Raw genomic sequence first — 19782 nt, 5'->3', positions numbered from 1 at the left:
GAGCAGAAGCGGCACCCAAGAGATCAGTTTCAGACCAATTTATGCTTGGAATTGCTATGTATGGTTTATTGTTCAGACAGTGCCATTACCTGTTCAGTTCCATCTTTATAACAGCTACTAACAGATGCCACAGACATGAAAAATCTAAAGCACTATAGTTTGCCACTATGAGAAGATGCTTAATTGCCATTAAGAGCAAACCAAGAGACTGAGGTGTTTCCTCTTTCAAAAGAGAAAGCAGCTCTAATGTATTAGTGACCTGTACAAAGTCTCTACTTTGTACAGAAGTGGCACGGAAAAGTAGGCAATCTCTACTCGGTTCATAGATAAGAGATCCCTTTAAGCTGAGTGAAGCCCTGCGATTGGCATCTGAACACGCCTAGCTGAAGGGCCCACCACAGCCCATACTGGGCTTCAACATCCAGGCAGATTTCTGTAGGGAAATTTCACTTTTTGATGCAATAAACAAAGTACTTTCTGGACACTGCAGCAGGTGGTATCACAGGATTCAGCTTCAAGTTTATACACATCTCAGTTGCACTAGATTTACTGTCCCCAACTGAATTGCTCATTGGAACCCCAAACCAGTTTCAGTATACACTTCCCTCTGGTTAACTTTTTCTTTGCCCAGTAAGTCACATCAAGAAAGCATGGGAAAGATGAGCAGCATAGTTACATGCACTTTTAGAGTCTTAGAAGCCTTTACAGCCTCAGGTTATGACAAGCACAGTAAGTGACACAACAGTTACCCAAAAATGTCGAGGTCTCTGGGCCTAGACAACAAACAGAACTGGGTCAGTCATTTTATCATAACTAGTGAAAGCTAGAGATGCTTCCTAGAAAGGGATAGGTCTCTCCTGACCAACAAATCTACTGGTTACTTTCATTTTGGGATATCTGACCAAGAGCGTTAAATATAAGAGGGGAACAGCCACTAGCTGTAAGAATCCGGCACAACAAGGAGAATTGGCACAGGAAAGCTACATGTACTCCTCCGCCATGTTACATCCTTAGCACTGCATTGCCTTTTGAACTGATAGAGCAGACTACTACAAGGACAGGGAGGAACCGTCAGCAGAGACAGCATACACTGATGGCAGACATGTTTCTAAAGACAGAGACAGTACTCATCTTGTCTAAATAACTTTTCAGAAGTAGTTTTAGCCCTAGAAAATGTTATCTGATGCCTTATTTCATGTCATAGGCTGAGCTGGAAGAATGAATTTATGCTGAAGACTTCGGCACATATTGCCTTACTACAAGAAAAGGAATCGTGAGTAGAGGAGCAACATCTGGTTTGGCACTAGCTTATTGCCTCATAAGGCAGTGCAGTGACAGCATAGGTGATGTTAGCTTTCTCTGGCAGTTGTGTTTGAGCTGCGGCGATACATAACCAGGCAGCAGTAAACCTTGCAGTTGACAGTCTGGTGGCAGCAGAGACAAGTCACTCACACAGGCTTTGGTTTGATTAAGCAGTTACAATTTATTGCATGCTATATCCTTAGGAATGACAGCTAAAGTTTTCCACTTATTAGGCTCAAATTAGTAAGTGTAGAGGCTTTGTAACTGCCATTGCATTTGAGAACATATGCAAAACCTGATCCAGTGCCACCCATACTAGAGTATAAACCTGTACTTTGTAAACCAGTTGATGCCAGACTACTCATTTTCATTAAAAACCTATACTGTGTGGACCAGGGCTGGGAACAGGAATTTCAATTCTGTAATTGCTCAACAGATGTTAAACTCCAATTCATATTGTGATAGCTTGAGTTGAGACAGGTTATAGCATCCTGACTGGAAACTGCAGTGTTGTTTTCCTGCACTTCATTTTTCATCTATCCCCCTCCCAAAAAAAAAAACAACCACAACATGTAACTGCTGGAAAGACTTCAGTCTGATTGCAGATCCGTCCACAAAAGGTCACAATGGAGTTCATAGTTGGAGCAGGAAAACAAGGTCTGCTTTTGTCAGTGAGAAGCTGCCTTTTAAAGGCTCGAGTGTCTTTGCGCTTCAGTCATAGTCCAAGGAAGATGAAAATTCTGGCTTTGCCTAGACAGCTGATGCTTAGTCCTGCAAGATGTAAATGCTGCCAGTTGTCAGTTATACTATCGCCATCTTCATCTGAAAGTCGTTTTTCCCAGGATACCAGAAACAATATATTTAAGTTCTTGCTCCCCTCCACTCATGCCTGTGTTCTCCATAGGTCATGTAGTGTCACAGATTTGTCTGGATATTCCATGCAGTTCAAATTAAACTGGCCGCTTATTCCTGCATACTTGAATAGAGGGACTCAATCTGCTTCTGGAAGAGTTTAACAAGCTCTGCTCGCTTTGCCTTCAGAGTTGGTGTCAAGAGTCCATTTTCTACAGAGAACATCTCTGTGTGGATGTACAAGTCTTTCACCTATTAAAAGAAAATAATTTAGCACTTGATGCTTACATAACTACTTAGAGGACAAAGCTCAGGTAGCTAAACTGGTTTTTGATGCAAGTCAAACTCCTTTTGGCTGACACAAGAGAGTAGGCTGGAACTACAGTACAGCTGCTGCAGCTTATGGTGAACCTCCACTCCATCCCATGGCAAGTGCTGCTTCTGCCCTCCCTGTACAGCCACCTCCAGTGTATGTTTCACTGCCTACATCAAACAGTTGCCCAGGGTAGCTCTCTTAGGTCCCATCCTGGCACAGTCAATAATAGGAATGAAGACTTCCCAGTCATTGCATTAGAAATACAGGTGCTTGTGACAAGCAGGATTTGGAAGTACTCACTTGTTCAAAGGATTTAAGGCCAGCCTCTCTCCCCAGTCTGACCATATCTTCTAAAATAGCTGTCTTCACCGCCTAGAAGAAACAGGAGCAGAGTAAAGCTGCCATTATATAATTGCAACTCAAGACCACACCCATTGCCCAGTCAGTGAAAACCAAAGTTGGCAAGAATACTTGTACATATTTCAACATTCAAGCTTTCCCATATTAAGAATACTACAAGGTCATGTCTATCTTCTCATTCAAAAAGAAGCAGTGATAGCCCTGAAAGATCAAGAGACACCTATACTTAGTTCCAGTTTTTACTGTAAGGCTGCTTGCATGACTCACCCAGCATTAAGCTGGTTTAATTTACAAAAGTTTGGGCTTCAGAATTAAATTCTATCTATAACCCACTAAAAACATAAAGCCACTCACTGGATTTTTGCAGACATCTTCATAGGAACCTTTTACACCCAGTTTTGCTGCAAATTCTGGAAGTGTCTCAGGATCAGGAACTACTATACCTATTAGAAAAGACTGAAAACAAATCAAAGTAGTCATGCTGAGACCCAAGATAAGGCATCTGAAATTACTTTGACTGTCTATGTGAAGTCGATTGTGGACAGCGTGTCTGCAAGAAGCCACATCTACATCCCCAATCTTTTCCAGAGTTTGGAAGGTAACTACAAGGACTTTAAAGTCACTTATCTGAGTTCTGACAGCAGTAGTTGAAGTAGTAATGCAGTTTGTTACATGTGCTGAATATGCCAGCAATTACTTTTGGCTGGTTTAGAGAGTGAAGACTGGCCTCTGCTAGCATAGGTGACGCTTCCATGGCAAAGGAGTGGAGAAACACCTCACCAGAGAAGGCTCCAGGGAGACCTTATTGCAGCCTTTTGATATGTAAAGGGAGCTTATAAGAAAGATCAGGACAAATATTTAGTAGGGCCTATTGCAATAGGACAAGGGGCAGTGGTTTTAAACTAAAAGAGGTTAGATTTAGACTAAATATAAGGAAGACATTTTTTACAATGAGGGTGGTGAAACACTGGAACAGGTTGCCCAGAGGGGTGGTAGATGCCCCATCCCTGGAAACATTCAAGGTCAGGTGGGATGGGGGTCTGAGCAACCTGATCTACTTGAAGATGTCCCTGCTCATTGCAGGGTAGGTTGGACTAGATGACCTTTAAAGGTCCCTTCCAGCCCAAATCATTCTATGATTCTAAACTGTACAGAGCTGACCTGACATACTATCCCATACAAGTATTTAATTAGCCTTTACCCAGTTTGCAACTTGATGCCAAGACCTCCGTTTCTTTTGTGTCACTTGGGAAGGCTATGGGTCTGAAAGGATATTCCTATAAACATGGCACTCTTGGGAACAGATCTTGTTCAAGGGCTCTTGTATATGCATACGTTTGTGCCCTGATCTTCCGGAACTCATTATGAGAGGAAACTTGCAGGATGGTCACTCCTAACATCACTTACCCTCAGGCTTTCCCCATGTACAAAGACCTGGGCTACAGGAGCACTTCTGATATAGACATTTTCTATCTTCTCTGGAGCAATGTATTCTCCCTGTGCAAGTTTAAATATATTCTTCTTCCTATCAATGATCTTCAGCGTTCCATTCTAGAAGTTAAAGGTGGAGGCCATTAGTTTCAAGTCTCTGTTTTGCTTTATAAGAAGTAGAATATAATAGGTTTGGTTATACTGTAGGAAAGGCTAGTTTGGAACTGGTCTTTTTGCTCTTTACAGAGAAGGGGCACTTCGTCTAATTTCACCAGTTAGCTCAGGACATGATTAGACAAGTCCTTTATTCTCCTCTTACAGAAACCAAGACACCTTGTTATTTTTCACTGTGGAAGTGACATAGTCTTAACTACTGGCCTAGCAGGTGTTATTTGAGATCTCGTAACCTAATTGGTCTTTGGAGCTTTGCCTGGAGTTACTTGGTGAATGATAACAAAATACTGTTTAAGGCTTTATCTTAGAATTCTCTTCTCCAGCTTTTCAGATTACTGTAAACTAGTCAGGAATTCACATCCAAGGGATAGTTTGTATTGAACAATTACTCACTGGCAACCATTTCCCTATGTCTCCAGTGTGGAGCCAGCCATCTTTATCAATTGCTTCTGCTGTCTTCTCAGGGTCTTTCAGATAACCCTTGAACACATTTGGTCCTTTAATGCAGACCTATAGCAACCACAGAACATTGTTAGTCACCAAGTCTTATGTTTCAGTATTTCTTGACACACACAGGAGATAGTACCTACCTCGCCTTCATTGTTAGAAGAGAAGTAGTTCATTTCTTCCACATCATCTAGTTTTATGATATTACAAGCCAGAGGGGCTCCAACATGGCCTGATGAAAAAAAAAACCAACCCCGAAACAAGGACAGTTATGTTTTGAGGATTCTGCTAGCAGTTGGCCCTATTTATTCTAAAGCTGGAAAGACTAGGTCCTGAAATGAGATGGGAGAACTCACATGCCCCCTACATATGAAAAACTTCAGCAATAGTAGATACTTAATGGCTCTTTGTTCACTGCTTTAACAAGAACCAGCACTACTTAGAAGAGTCTTGACACCAAATTTTCAAGAAAGTTATTGTAAGCCATTTTCAGACAGTCAGCGCAGGATAAGTAGCAGCTAAGTCTCAATGCTTAGAACCATTTATTGGTGTAATCAACCACGTACCACACTTGCCTCCACAGAACTGCCTCACAGACCCTGGTATTCATTTGCATTTCATCCTCATCATGCTCTGCAGTTATTATGTTCTCAAAGATGGTGACTTGAGCTTCAATTTAGAATACCCAATATTTAAAACATCCTTGCTAAGATGAAAGCTAAATCTTCAAAGTCAGGTAGCCCTTCAGGAAAGTAGTCATGATCATGTCTGATATTTTAGTCATAACTCTGAGTAAAACAAGTGATTTTGGAGATAGTTTCTTAAAGCCATTTTGGAAGTCCTTGTCCAGTTTGCTCAGCTCTGTCCAGCTTCTTTCCTGAAAACTGGAACAGGGTCTAAGCTGACCTATGTCACTTTACATAAGAGATCCTCACCTTCTTGTGTCAAGAATTTTGATACCTGTTAACCATATGGGTGACTTGCTACCAAGACTCAGTTTGAGGTTAAGTACACAGGATTTAATTTTCACTGAAGTGAAAGCTGTAGAGCACCTAAGCATGAGTGCCAGTTTCTGTTGAAAGATGTGGGAGAGTTTCCAAGTCTCAGCTACCATACCTGTTGTCCAGTCTCCAGGCATTGAGAAAGTACATCCAGCTGAGCATTCAGTCTGGCCATAAGCTTCAAAGATCTGTGTGAGAAAGGATGAATATTCTTGAACATCAAGTCCCTGGTGTGAAAGAGCTCAGTATCAACTATGCCCACGCTCAATTCTTCTTCTTAGGAAGGAAGCCAAGACAATCTTAGCCTTTAGACTTCTTGGTCTTATTGGTGCAATGAGGTTTTCTTCAATTTCACCTATCTAAGCTTTGGTTTGGTCTCCTTGTTCTCTGAAATCTGTTCTCGCATGTACTATATTGGGAGCTCATTGACTGTCAGGATAAGCCACAAAGTTCAGGGGCAGCTGACTGACTGAATGCCGCATGTTCCTATTTCTGCTTCTTTATTCCTCTTCCCAGTGCCTACAGGATAGGTTTTTTTGGTAGTGTTTGAAGCCAGCCCTGCAGAATTTTATTCCTGTTACAGTTAACTCAGATCAAGCAGCCTGTAAATACTGAAGGCTGACCGCAATCTCCCCAGGAACAAGCTGGGCTGGATCACAGCTGTATCACTGGTCATTTATGTGGGCATAATCAAACAGGTCTTACTTTAAGAAAAACCTCAGCTTACCTGACAGCCTAATGCTGCTCTAAGAAATGTCAGGACAGAAGGAGATATAGGGGCTGCGCCTGTTACCATTATACGGACTCTTCCACCCATGGTTTCCTACAGATGAAATAGAAGCCGTCAGATCCTCAAATACTACATTGCTCAGCTTACTTACACTTGGAATAACTTACCTGAACTTTTTTGAAGACTAGCCGATCCCAAATGCTGTCATTTCGAATTATGCCTTGTTTTATTTCAGCCATCTTCATAATCACAGCAAAGTTTAACAGGCAACGTTTCACTGGGCTCTTTGCACCACTTTGTATCTGCAAGGAAAAATATCAGTGATTCCTGGATTTAACTCACATCTGTACCTCCAGTTCCTGCTTTGTTAGGAGGCATCACATCTTACTTCCATGTTCTAGGGTCTGTCTTCACTACTGCTATAGTCTAGGACATGAAACAAGGGGCAATACTAATTGGTGTTACTATAGAGTTATGTTGCTCTTTGCTATTTGTGTTGCTATAGAGTAATTAACTAGTGGGGATGTTATGATGCATTCAGTATTAATATAAACTTGTATCCTTGCTTAGATATATGAACACAAATATAATTGAGCTAAAATTGCTCACATACCTTGTCATATATTCTATTGAGCAGTCTTGGTACAACTGGAAATAGCGTTGGTCTCAAGGTTTTCATGTCATCTGTTAGCAACTTGATGTCTCCTTGAAAGAAGCCTACTTTTGCTCCACAGCTGTAGACCACAGTCTAAAAATTGAGGAAACTAAGCTTAGTCAAGGATAATTCCTAGCTTCATTAGCCATAATTACTTGTCTATGGAGAGAAGCATGATTTCCAGTGCCCAGTGGTGGGAAGGTTCTCATGTGAATAGGTTTTGAGGAAATACAGAAGGCTATTATACCTTTTAGTATAATTTGATTTATAGAAGCTCAGATGCATGTATCTCTACATACCTGTACGACTCTCTCAAACATGTGAGCCAAGGGAAGATAGGACATGGTGATATCTGAACTTGTACACTCAACTGTGTTCTAGAGGGGAAAGAAATAGAAATAGGTTAGCACTCCCTATGCCTGCCTGAGTTACTCTTAAGTAGAAAGTGAATAAAGTTTGGATCAATTTGAGTACTTTGAAATAGACACTTCAAATGACTGAAGCAACTCAGGCTCATCCATCACCTCTTAAAAATTTGCAGCTGTAACTCAGCCATACAAGATCAAAATTAGTTTAATGTTTTGGCAAGACTTGAAATAGGGCAGTTTAGTACTCTTGGCATTTAGGACTCAACTCATTCTAGCATAACTTCTGTGTAGAAGTTCTTGTTCAAGGTCAAACCAATTTTCTTGCAATACTATTATCCCATTGAAATATGGGCACTTAAGAAAGCATGAGTTTGCTGGGAGTGAATGGTTTATAGAAAATACCCACATTAAAGCTAGTTTCATGACTGAGTGACATAGCCTAGAGATCAACATTAGCAGTAGCTTACCTCTGTACTTCTAAGAAAGGCAGCAGCATTTGCAACAACATTTTGATGTGTCAGCATGGCTCCTTTAGGGTTACCTTTGGAGAGATCAAGCAAAGTCAGCTTGTGGCTCTGACTGCTTCTGCTGTCAGTTTCCCATGTCTTGTTTGGCTCAGTTTGAACTATCTTGTTATTAGGCTCAGTCATAACATGCCTTGTCTTAAGACATCACAAATATGCTTCATCTTGAGCGCTTTCAGCTATGGATATTATATAAAGGAAATGTCTACTGAAACAGCAGAGTAATTAGGAGTAGCATAGAGAATGCTGAAACAAGATGTTTCTCTAGCCCCTGTGGATCAGAATACAGATACAGTTAAACAACCAATCTCTTTAACATTAAGACTCTGTATTTTTCATAGGGTAAGACAACATGAATTTGGCTATTCTTCCCCCCAGCTCTAAGCAGCTTTATCTTAGTGTACTTGACTTGTAGTGACAATGCCCCAAGTAAAATGCAGTAGTGGCTTGACACTGTTCTAATTTACTGTTTTACTTTTATGTTGTTAACATTTCCTTTTTTTTGTGTTGGAAAGCTATTTTTTTCAGCACAGGGAGATTGTTTTAGTGGGGAAGCATCACTGTATATACTCTTACCTGTTGTTCCACTGGTAAAACACACAATGCAAAGATCTTCCGGCTTAGGAGGCTAGAGGGAAAAAGCCACATAAAGTCACCAGAGTAAGGATTATGTTGCTTATCAGTATTTACATACACTTCCTAAAGTGGGATGAACCAGGAATTCTGTTTGGAAACAGCATGACAAGATACAAAAAACTCCTGCCAGCCTCCTCTACTAGCATCATGGCAAGAGGCTAGTTTTGCAAATTTATAACTGTTCCACAGAGATACTTACGACTGGTTCTCTGATGTTGTTTCTTCCCAGCTCCTGTGTGAGAGAGAAAACACAACAATTGAAGCAGAAAGACGTGCAACAACAGTACATAAATAGGTAACTGCATTTCAAATGCGACAGTTGTTTTTCCTTTGTCTCTTGATACTCTGTCTCTTTCAGAAAAAGATGTTGGTCTTCCTGAATTTAATACATGCAACTTGGAAAACCTGACTCTTGGGGTTGTGAAAAACAGGAATTTGAGTGTTTAGAAAGGGATCAGAACTACTTAAGGAATTTGGAAGTCCTGAGTGGAGATATTTCATTTTATTTGATGTAGAACACATCTCTTATACTTTACTTGTATGCATCATATCTGGAAGATTAAGCCTAGTATTGGGATGTCAAAGCAGACAGTAATTTGCATTTACAGTTTCACTTAGACTCAACTGCCAGCTCAGAAGCCTGATAAATCCTGTTACAACTGCACCATTAACTAAGCTAAAGAAGGCTTCAGTTGAATGCATACTGACTGTCCACTAGACATGGACACAACTTTAGTCGGTGTTTTAAAGTCTGCAAGTCCATTTGGCTAAATATATCAAGTTTCAAAATGACTGCTTATCAAGCTCTCAGCTACAGGTGTGACAACTGGATAATGCTTACATTAAAATGTCATTGTTACTTGAAAAGGTCCAGCTGTCTGGCTGGCAAGGTATTCCTCTGCAAGAAGCCTTCAGTCACCTACCTCAACCTCCTGCAGTGCTAGAATTTCAACTCCCACTTTAGCTCCTCTGTCCTTGAGCTCTTTATCAAAGAGATCCATGAGAATGATAATCTTCAGACATGGGGTCTTCTCTTGCTCACAGTTCTCAAGCAAGGTCTGTGCCTTCTCAGGCTTGTCACAGATCACTATGCTTATGTCAGCTATAGAAAAGGAATTACATTTCAGAAGTCTGTTTAGAAGACATGAGGCAAGCAAGTAACTGCTCAGTAGCACATATATTTAGAACATAGCACTGATTTGTTCTAAATCCATTTGCACTTCTTCATATGGATTCAGCGGCTGGCTTACAGTGCTAAAAAGGTTCCTCCTATCATGGCCAACTGATTGGGCAAACTTGAGATTCTAGATATACAAAGTAAGGGCAAATGCTGAGGAACTGAAGACAAGTATCTTCAGTCACAGTCAGAATAGGCATTTTAACTTTTGTTATTGCCATAAAATCTCAGAATTGTTCTCCCTGATTGTTTAGGGTTAGCCATCTTACTTAAATCTTAAAGACATTTAGACCTGTTTGATGGAAGTAGCTAAAGTTCTTGAGTTAATGCCTCAGCTTCTCTGCATGTGCAAGAGTTTTATGCAATTACAAATTGAGTCAGCGGAGGAATTGGATTCACCTGAATATGCCAGTTTCCCATTAGCCTAGTGAGTAACAGCTGTGTCCAAGGCAAGCCCTGTTTACAATATTCACCAGCATAACTGTTGAAGTGATTTTGCTTAGCAAATCCTGTTTATGGGTTGGATCCTAGACTGCTGTGACAGCAGTGAATATTTTTTTCTCCCCATATATCCCCTGAGACTGGGGGAAGAAAGCCTCAAGATTTATTCAAGCTTCCTCACCAGTTTCTTCCATGATGGCATGCTAGTTGTTGCTTCTGTAGAACAACAGACCCTAACCAGATAGATTAACAGATTTAGGCATATCTTTAGCCCTCCTTCCTCCACTCTTTACATCCTACAACTTTAAATCAGAAACACACATCTAGTCTTAATTTGCATGCAAGCCTGTCTGCATTGTTTGATTGTTTGGCAGTCTGGGAGTTCAAGATTGCTAAACCTCAAATAGCAAATAGTTGAGCATTCTGATTGCGGGATGGTCCACAGGATCTAGCAGGTCATCAGTGAACTTGCATTCAAGACACTAGGAGACATAGGAATTCCACTGGCTTCTAGGCATTGAACCATGTCCCCTGCAAAGTAGCTACATTTACAGAAATAAATTATCTATAAAAGTATAAAAGCAGTAAGATTAAAGCTGCTCTGATTTTTGCATCAAATTCTCTTGAACTTCAGCCTTCTCAAAACAAAGTCTTTTAGAGAAGTCATTATGAAATAGTGGAAGTCAATATTTACCTTTGTTAACGATATATACAATGGCCTCTGGCCCCAGAGTGTCGTAGAGTGGAACAGCAACCATTGAGTAAGTGTAGCAGGCATACTCTGAAATGATCCACTGAAGAGAGAAAATAGTACAGTTAAGGAAAACTATCAACTCACAAGACAGGATTATGTATAAAGGTCATACAGCTTGACTAGTCCATTCTCACATTAGTAGTGAGGGTTGTGTAAGGAGTGTGTCCATGAGATTTTTCGAGTAGTGAGGGTTCAAGGTCATTGTATTACATGCCTGGCATGCTATGTACTCAGCCAGTTGTGATTGTTCCTCCTGTGGCCTCAAGCTATTTAAATACAGACCCTCCTCTCTCCCCAAGCTGTCAGAATATTCTGGGAAGTAATACTCAGTTTGTTACTTACCTCTGGTCTATTCTGAGCAAAAATGCCAATAAACTGGTTTGGTGATGGTTTGCATCCTTTTTGCAGAAGCCCTGATCCCAGGTATTGAGCTCTGTCCAAAACCTGTAAGATAGTTTTCCACCACTTTAGTGTTACAAGACAGTATCCCAAATTAAATTATGTCGTGTACATTACTCACCTGTTTATATGTCAGCCACTGATAAGGTTGGTTGGGTTTTCTGTAGCCTAAACAGCTGCCATTTCCTAATGGAAGAGTTCAGACAAGCCATTGTAAAACTCAGTACTGAAGTTGCATAACACTTCAACGCAACACTTTAAGTGGGAAATATTTTCAGTCAGACATCCAGATAATTGCATGGAGCATGGAAGTGTAGTGCCCATAGTTAAGCACTCCACCCAAACCAAGTTGTAAGACTGTTGCCTTTATCCTTACAAGACAAACTTCCAAGATCTGGTTATATTTTCCCATTTCACAACCCACATGAGACTGAAATAGTTTGAAAACTATCATATATTTCCGTATTTATACCTGTTGTAAGCAGGCAGTAATTTTACATTTTAGAAGACAAAGCAGAGGTGTTTCTTGCCAACTCCCTCTGATGCTTCTCTTCACTGAACTCTACCATCTTAAGCTTCTGATGTTTGTTCTTGTCTAGTCTGCCAACTAAGACTACTTCTAAATCGGGCTGTGGTGGGGCAGAGGAAATATGGTCACTTGTCGTTTCATCCCACAGAAGGCTAGGAAAGCTTTTGCTAGCCTGAATTATTACTACAGGCAAGAAACAAGGCAAAAGAACTTGGAATAATTTTAATTACTTGTGATAGGCAAGTACTAACTAGCAGATGCAAAGCTTACCAGAAGCATGCAGTCCTCTCTGGAAAACTTCATACAGGGTTTTACCATCTTCAAAGTAGTAAGAAAGCAGGTTATTATCTGTTAGGAGTGCACCTCTTCTGGCTCCTCCCTAGGAACAGAGCACAGTTATGAAACATTGCAGAACAGATGCAGTATCATTTGTTCCTCAGCCATTCTCCCAGCAATCCCCTTCAAAGCATTTCAATAGCATTGATTGTTAAGGAAGTCACATTTTCCTTCCTGATCTTGATCTACTCAGTCATATGCAGAGAAATATTCTAGATGGCCTATATTAACATTCAATTACGGGTTATTAAAGAGACCTTGACTAAGATTGAGTGCTACCACTTGCCTACGTACATGAAGTCTAACACCAGCCTCAGAGCTGATGCAAAGCATTTCAAATACAGAAAAAAGTCAATGACAGCCAAGGCCATCTGGTAAAAAGCTCACCTAACCCTGTTGGCAAGAGCTGCTGTTTCTTACTCTTAGTATTTTAAGACATCCCTTCTCCCCACCATACTTTTGAGTTGTACACTTGGGAGAGAAGGCTGTGTAGGGCAGGAGAGTTTTCACTGATACTCAAGAGTCAGAATGGATCAGTGTTCAGATTAAGCTCAAAAATAGTCCATACCTATAAGCAGAGTAAGTATTACCTCAATTCCTACTGACTGCTTGTTCAAGTCAACAGGAGGCAAAACAGGTTTTGGCCTGCTTATCACCCACAGGAAGATGCAAGCTCCAAATACAATAAGACTAATCAGTGCTGGTGTTGGGAGCGGTGAGAACAAGACTTGAAGTATCCAGATCATTGTGCTGGATCAATGGAGCCAGAGTTGAACCTGAAACAAACAGGAGGTTTAGTAGACATGAGTTAGATGCACTCACTACCTATGAGCCATAGTTACTTAAGTAGTTTGTTAAGCAATATTACAAATTATTTCAGCAGTTTTCCCCTAAAGAATCCTGGTACAATAATGAAGCATGCTTATGCAATGCTTTGAGCCTCTTAAGAGATCTCAAGTCACCTGTCCCCATAAATCTTAATCCATGCTGCATCCACCTCCACAAAAAGCTGAAGCCTGATGAAGTCAGGCAAGGAACAGATAGATGTTAATGCTTTCTGTTCGAGAGTAAAAACCTGTCTGGGGAAAACCAGTATATAATTTCCCAAATTAAGTATAACCAAAAAATGCCTACGGTTCAGTGATGAGAGTAGTGGAAGCAAGAAAACTTGATATTATAGCTGTCCAATAGGAGGGAGTATTGTTAAAATAGTAGGGGTATTGCTAAATTGCATGTTTGTTACACCTACATAAGTCTGCAGGACAAGCAGTATCTTCCTGATCAGCTGCTCTTACTGGAAAGCAGGGTATATGCTGGACAAGTATTTCAAATAGTGAAGGTGTGTTCAGCATGCGATATGGCACAAGTCAAAACTGTGTAATTACTTTCCACTAGGAATTGGTGACCTGAAAGTCAGTGTGTGCAGTGGAAGTCTAGCTGGGAAATATAGAAGCAGTTCTGCTGCTTGCATTCTCCGGTCTCTTCCTTCGGGGGCAAGGAAGCAAAAACTGAGAATGCAGGATTTCTTTTAAGAGACAAAGAGACATCTACCTCAGCCCCCTCTCTTAGAAACAAGTACTTTAATCTCTAAAATGTTCTGGTATGTTTAAGATTGAATTACCAAGACAAATCTAGCACAGGTGACTGCTTTTTCTCTGAATCAACTCAGATCTCACCAACTTATCTTTGCTAGTATCTAAACAGCTATGCAGGACATGACACATCACACTTTGCAAGATGAATAACCACACCCTTTCAAATTCCTTCATACAAATCAAGGGAACTGGGTCAGTAGATGGCATGTCAGCTAGCAACTACCTAAATAGCTGTACAAGAATACCAGGCATTCTGGAGCAATGGACTCCAGTTTCCCTTTAACTACTGAAGATATTTTCCAAACGGTAAATTCAGCCAGGCCCCTAAATCAGAATTTGGATCTCCGAGCCCAGACTGACCAGTGTTGGATCACCCGTATTTGGTTTATGGTTTTGTAGTTTTCAGTTTCCGGTGGCTGTGTTAATCAGCAATCCTAATGTGTTCTCTGAGCTTTGCCTGCTCAGCATCTGGAACGGGTACTTCAGAGGTTTGTCATCAAGTCCAAGCTGCCTAAATCGTGTCACTTATGGATCTGAAAAGTACCAGCTCCTTACACCTCTCTTCCACTCTAAGCCTTAGTTACAATATGCCCTTCAAACTCCTGACCTTGGTCTCATGTATTGAAAGTCCAAAAAAATTGGACTACATCAAGAAAGGCAGGAACTGCCCTAGGCATTCTGCACTCATTGGCAGTGCCAGTCGCTGGGCATATCAAACCTAAGGAGCACAAACCTGCTCTTTCTGCAGCACAGAATATCACCCATTTCCAGACCTTTCCTTTGGGCCTTTATCAACTGAGCCTGGAGAAATAAATCCCTTAAAGCCAGGTGTGCTGATCAAGTTGACATTCAGGGCAAAGCCACTTTACAGTTTAGGTTCTCGTACTGTGCTGTTTGAAGACAGAAGATTATTAATAAATTGAATTTGACAATCATTTGCTTTTCACGATTTATACATTTGGCCTTGTAATACAACTGGAGCAGTTAGAAAACTGCTTTCTGTAGGTGATTCAACAGTATCTGGTTTATGGTCTGAGTCAGCCACCTCCTCTTTTGTTAACATGAACTAGTTACTTTTTTATAGTATGAACACTGAGGCAGCTTGGTAGAGGCAGCTCCACTCTCCAACATGAAGAGGGGTTGGGAATACAAACTTTATTCCTTTAACACAGAGGCCACTACTAGATCAGAGTGACAGAGCAAATCACACTTGTACTATTTGTATGAAGTTGTCAAAACTAGACTTTGGCACATCTATTCTCACATCTTTTTAGAGGGATACCACAGTATTCATGTTCAGCTCCCCTGAATTTTGATTAGCAGCAATCAGCTTGGGCTGTTTTTCAGTCTTTTTCCATCCCCAGATGGGCCAAAAGGAGTTTGCACTCAGTGCATTTCAGATGACTCTTCTCTGGACATGAAATTTTTCAATCAGCTGTAAGAGAATAGAGCTGTATGCAGGCAACTGAAGACACCACATGCCTGTCCAGCTGTACCAGTTTTAATGGCTGAAATGTGCTCTCATGTGGTCACTTTAGTAGTAATTTTAAGACAATTTCATAGAAACCAGGTAGGATTGGATGTCTTTAGAGTATCATGCTAGAGGTAATAAACAGGACCGGGGACCATGTCTATAGCACCAAGTCCTCTACTATAACATATTAACACTGTTGAGCATTACCACTGCCTAATCAGACAGATCAGTGCAGTTGTCACAAATAACTACTGTCTGTTACATGGACTTATTTGACAGAAAATTAACAGAGAACACTTGTCTGACCTTTTTGTGATAAGGATCAGAGAACCCACTAACCTCAAATGCTCCATGCAGCACTAGGTAAGTCACCACAATCTTTCCATCAGAGTACCGTCCCCTCACTGACTCACATGCAAGGCAGTTTGTGCGAAGACATCTAGGAAGACTGAACATCAGGCCCTGAAGGATAATGATGTTTGAGCAGAGAACTCAAAGTCCAGAGAGAATACCTGATCGAGTTGAGAAAAGCCTGAAGATCCTTAAATGCAGCAAAGTTTTCGCCTTCAGATTCTTGAATAGATTCCACAAGTCTCTCATGTAGAGAGAAGGATAAACCAGACAGTAGTCTAATCCCGGTGTAAACAGTTATAAGCCAAATGGATTTTTAATTTAAAGAAAGACCTGTTGATGGGTTTATCTCTAAAGCCTGGGAAGTATCATATGCTCATTTGCTTCTAGGTTTGGTGGTTTTTTGTTGGTTTTTTTTTTTTTAGTAACTCTCTTCATTAGCCTGCTTACAGCACTGAATGAGACTGTACATGTGAGAGCCAAAACCTAAAATCCTTTAAAGCTACAGAAGTTAGTGTTGTGTCAAAAAAAGCACAGATATCTGGATCTTGTTGTTTGCAATACACCAAAAAATGCTTTTCATATCTGAAAGACTATTTTCAATTCCCCTACTTTATGAACAGAATAGTGACAGTGTTTTGCTTTTACTTTCCTACCACGTTCCCTCAGATGGCCTTTAGTCGCTCTGATAGAAGGTGTGTTATTCAAGTTGTGGCAAGAGACTGTCAGCAAATTTGTCTCAATTCCCAGCATTAGGACAGTTGTTTCCTATGCCTAGAGCTTCTACTGTAACTACCTGTCAAATGCAAGTCACTGCTAGTTAATCACTTCTGGTATCCTTCAAAAGTCATTTAGTCCTGCCCTCAGAGCAGCAGAGCCAGCAGAGAGAATAGGAGTCTGTACTTGACAGAGTTTTCCGTCCATGGGAAGAGAATAACTCTACCCTAGATCTGTGCTATGAAGCAACCACAACCAGAGCTTAACCCACAAATCCAAATGCCCTATACATAATACCTCATCTATATCAACTGAGTGAAAACTCAACTCAGTGCAGCATGAGACAAAGCCAGGGCATTTTTTGAGAGACACCAGCTTCCACTGCAGGGCAAGCCTGAATACTAGCCGCTTTCTTAAGCATGCGGGAAGTGGGGGTGGAGTGCTTGAAACCCCTGAATTTTGAAGGGCTCAGCTCGCAGTGACCAGAAACATAGAAAATGCACAAGATGTCTCAAACCAACTGTTAGGCCTCTTATGCAATAAGATGCTAGACAGTTAAAGTGTACTTAGGTTGTCTGTCCTGATCAATGGTCAGGGATAAGATCCACTAGGCTCTGGAGTGCAAAGGCTTAGTTTTTATCAGAAGAGATTACAGTGATACCATTTACAGCCTTGAATTCAGGAGTACATGTTCTCATTTCTACTGTAAACCCCATCAACCCCCCCAACCTCTACAGCAATTCCTCCACTTGTTAGAAGGAATGAAACAGTTATTCTCTACTCTCTCCACATCAGGAGATTCTCCACTGGAAAGTAACTGAGCTTTGTGCCTCCAAGCACATAAGTATGAAGAAAGAAATCAGTGTCATCTTTATCACAGTAGTTCTTTACAGATGGCAAAGCAACCTCTGATACTTGCACAATTTCAGAAGCAATGGTCATGCACTGCATGGGAGAATGTTTTCTAGAATTATATTCCTTCTCTCAAATTCACTTAAGAAACAGTTTGCATATGCTTTTGAGGTGATCATGAGAACTTGTTCATCAGCATTAGTAAGGTAACATTGACTCTTTCCAAGCAGCAAAAGTACAACCAACTACACTGGGGTCACTAATTAGTTAGCTAACCACCAGTAGCTCACTCTTTACATTAGTTTACACAGTCCAATTCTTGCCTGGTGTCCTGCAGATGTGAGCCACTGTGCCAGTTCTTAATCCTTGAAAGCATTATATCCCATCTTCCTCCAGCTGCAGCAAGGAGAGGTCTTGTATTCTGCAGGGTTTAGGAACATCTAACTTTTAGCATCCAGAGAGAAGCTAAAGTCAGTGACTACTGAACAGAGCCATGTAAAAACTACAAAGCAAAATCCACAGTAACTTGCGTTACGCCTAAAATACACTTTAGTTCAACTTTGCTTTCAGAGTACCTCTTATGAAAGGCAGAGCCAAACAGTTCAAGTACCCTTTGATCTTGGCTGAGCAGCACTCTGCTAGGCGGTGGGAAAGACGCGCCTTAGTAACTTACTTTCAGGAAGTTTAGTTCTCTGTGGTTTCAGACTGCATGTTACAGGCTATTTCTGGGCCTTACTCGTGAAACCTATTGAACTCAGGCTTTCAGTACACTTAAATAGAAAGCCATTTTTTATAAAGAATTTTACCAGGTCTGATATTGCTGTCCCTCTATCAGGCAGTCAATGAGACCATGACATCGCTTGGTACTAAATGTAGTTTTGTCAGATAAATTGAAAAGCCAAGCTTTCATACGTTTTTTAATCAGGTTTTCTCTTTGAAAAATACATACTCAGAAAGATAGCACATGTTCAATAGCCCTGAAGTTTTGAAAATTTTTTAAAATAGTATCATGCATTCTGTTACTGTTTATCCTATTAGATAATACAGGATCACATTCTTGCAAAACATGCATGCACCAACATTATGTTAATAGGAAATTATCTATAGACACACAAGCATGATTTAAAGAGCTAGAATGAAAGCTCAACTTGAAAATTCACACAGAACTCCTAAGAAAGCTAAAATATCATAATGTATTACTCTACACAGCTGCATAGAGAAAAGGTAGCACTAAAAATTTCTAGACGCTAATGTCTTTTATCGCTACTTTTTATTACACTTACATTATAAGGAGCAAAGAGCAAACATATATCTGAATTTAACTCAGCCTAAGATTAACATCTAACTGATAGCACGTTACCAGAGATTTCCTAGTGGGCTCATGAAAAACGCATTATCTTGAACCCCCCCGCTAATCACTGCACTTGCACATAGGTTATAGTAAAGCCCATATGAGCAACAACAAGCAAGCCCCTTAGCACTAAAACAAATAGTAGAACTTCATTATAGAAAATATTTCAGAGCAAATACAGGAATGAAAACCAGTGATCAAAACCACATACCATTGTGACGATGGGGTGGGAAGCCAACCTCTTAAGTAAAAGGGAGCCTTCCAGCACTGTAGCAAACTAGTACCATTTATGTAACACTCATGTTAAAAACTACAGCTAGTTCCCTCTCCCCAGTTTAAATAAATCAGCGAGCAGAAAAGCATGCTGGGAAGGGAGATTGTAAATGGGAGGAACTTGCATGGGGGAACTGAAGTGGTTTGAAAAAAAAAAAAATAGGGAGGAAGTTGTTGAGTTTTTTTGTTTGTTGATGAAAAGAGCTTGAAGTTTACGTGTGTCTGAAGAGCTAAGTGAAAAGCAGACCAAAACTTTTTGAAACTCCATTTATCATTTATTGTTTATAATCTATGTGCTATTATTTTCTCTGTATAAAGCTGCACTCTCAACAATAGCGATTTTCTTTCTAGAGCTGCGTGTCCATTAAGCTGAGCAGAGCTTTGTAGCCGGTAATATCAACAAAACGCTTTGAGTACAGTATTTCTTATATAATGCTGTAACATACTTGCTGGTGGGCTGGATCCCCCTTTCTGCTGCTGGTTTTGGTTTACTGGGTTTTGGTGGGGTTTTTGTTAATTTGTTGTTGGGTTTTTTTTTCCCCAAAAGCTACCTAGATTTTTCTGCTGTGGTATAGACATACATACGTGCAATTATTTGCACAAAGTAACAGTGAATCATGTTTCAAACTTCAGCTTTGTTTCCTGCTATGACAAGGAATTTTATTATGGTTTTACGGTTGCATTTCTTTGTTTAAAAGGTTATAGCTACTGCAGATTCCCTTTTTCTCTCTGATACT

General features: G+C 40.5%; 1 protein-coding gene across 3 annotated transcripts; it reads right to left on the bottom strand.

Annotated features, from left to right (window-relative positions):
* Positions 1-1481: 1481 nt before the first annotated feature.
* Positions 1482-13316, bottom strand: ACSL5 (acyl-CoA synthetase long chain family member 5). Of its 3 annotated transcripts, XM_074908451.1 has the most exons (20): positions 13023-13316; positions 12367-12475; positions 11689-11753; positions 11511-11612; positions 11109-11208; positions 9720-9898; positions 8996-9028; positions 8737-8788; positions 8104-8177; positions 7568-7645; positions 7227-7361; positions 6781-6915; positions 6611-6706; positions 5999-6071; positions 5026-5114; positions 4829-4945; positions 4238-4381; positions 3185-3286; positions 2771-2842; positions 1482-2406 (listed from the first exon to the last, which is right to left on the bottom strand). In XM_074908451.1, the coding sequence occupies exons 1-20, from the start codon at positions 13176-13178 to the stop codon at positions 2266-2268; spliced, it is 2052 nt and encodes a 683-aa protein (XP_074764552.1). In that variant the 5' UTR covers positions 13179-13316; the 3' UTR covers positions 1482-2265. The 3 variants fall into 3 exon arrangements, with proteins under 3 accessions (XP_074764552.1, XP_074764553.1, XP_074764554.1); XM_074908452.1 differs by lacking the exon at positions 2771-2842; XM_074908453.1 differs by lacking the exon at positions 11511-11612.
* Between the last annotated feature and the right edge of the window lie 6466 nt (positions 13317-19782).

The sequence above is a fragment of the Athene noctua genome, chromosome 5 (assembly GCF_965140245.1).
Source record: "Athene noctua chromosome 5, bAthNoc1.hap1.1, whole genome shotgun sequence".
NCBI classification, from domain to species: Eukaryota; Metazoa; Chordata; class Aves; order Strigiformes; family Strigidae; genus Athene; species Athene noctua.
This window is presented reverse-complemented; position numbering and strand designations above follow the sequence as displayed.

Coding starts and splice junctions, on each gene's coding strand:
- ACSL5 (XM_074908451.1), bottom strand. CDS start 13,178: ATGATCTGGATACTTCAAGTCTTGTTCTCACCGCTCCCAACACCAGCA. Junction 6,916..7,226: donor TCAATAGAATATATGACAAG/GTATGTGAGCAA, acceptor TTTTCCTTGCAG/ATACAAAGTGGTGCAAAGAG. Junction 3,287..4,237: donor TACATGGGGAAAGCCTGAGG/GTAAGTGATGTT, acceptor ATTTGTTTTCAG/TCTTTTCTAATAGGTATAGT.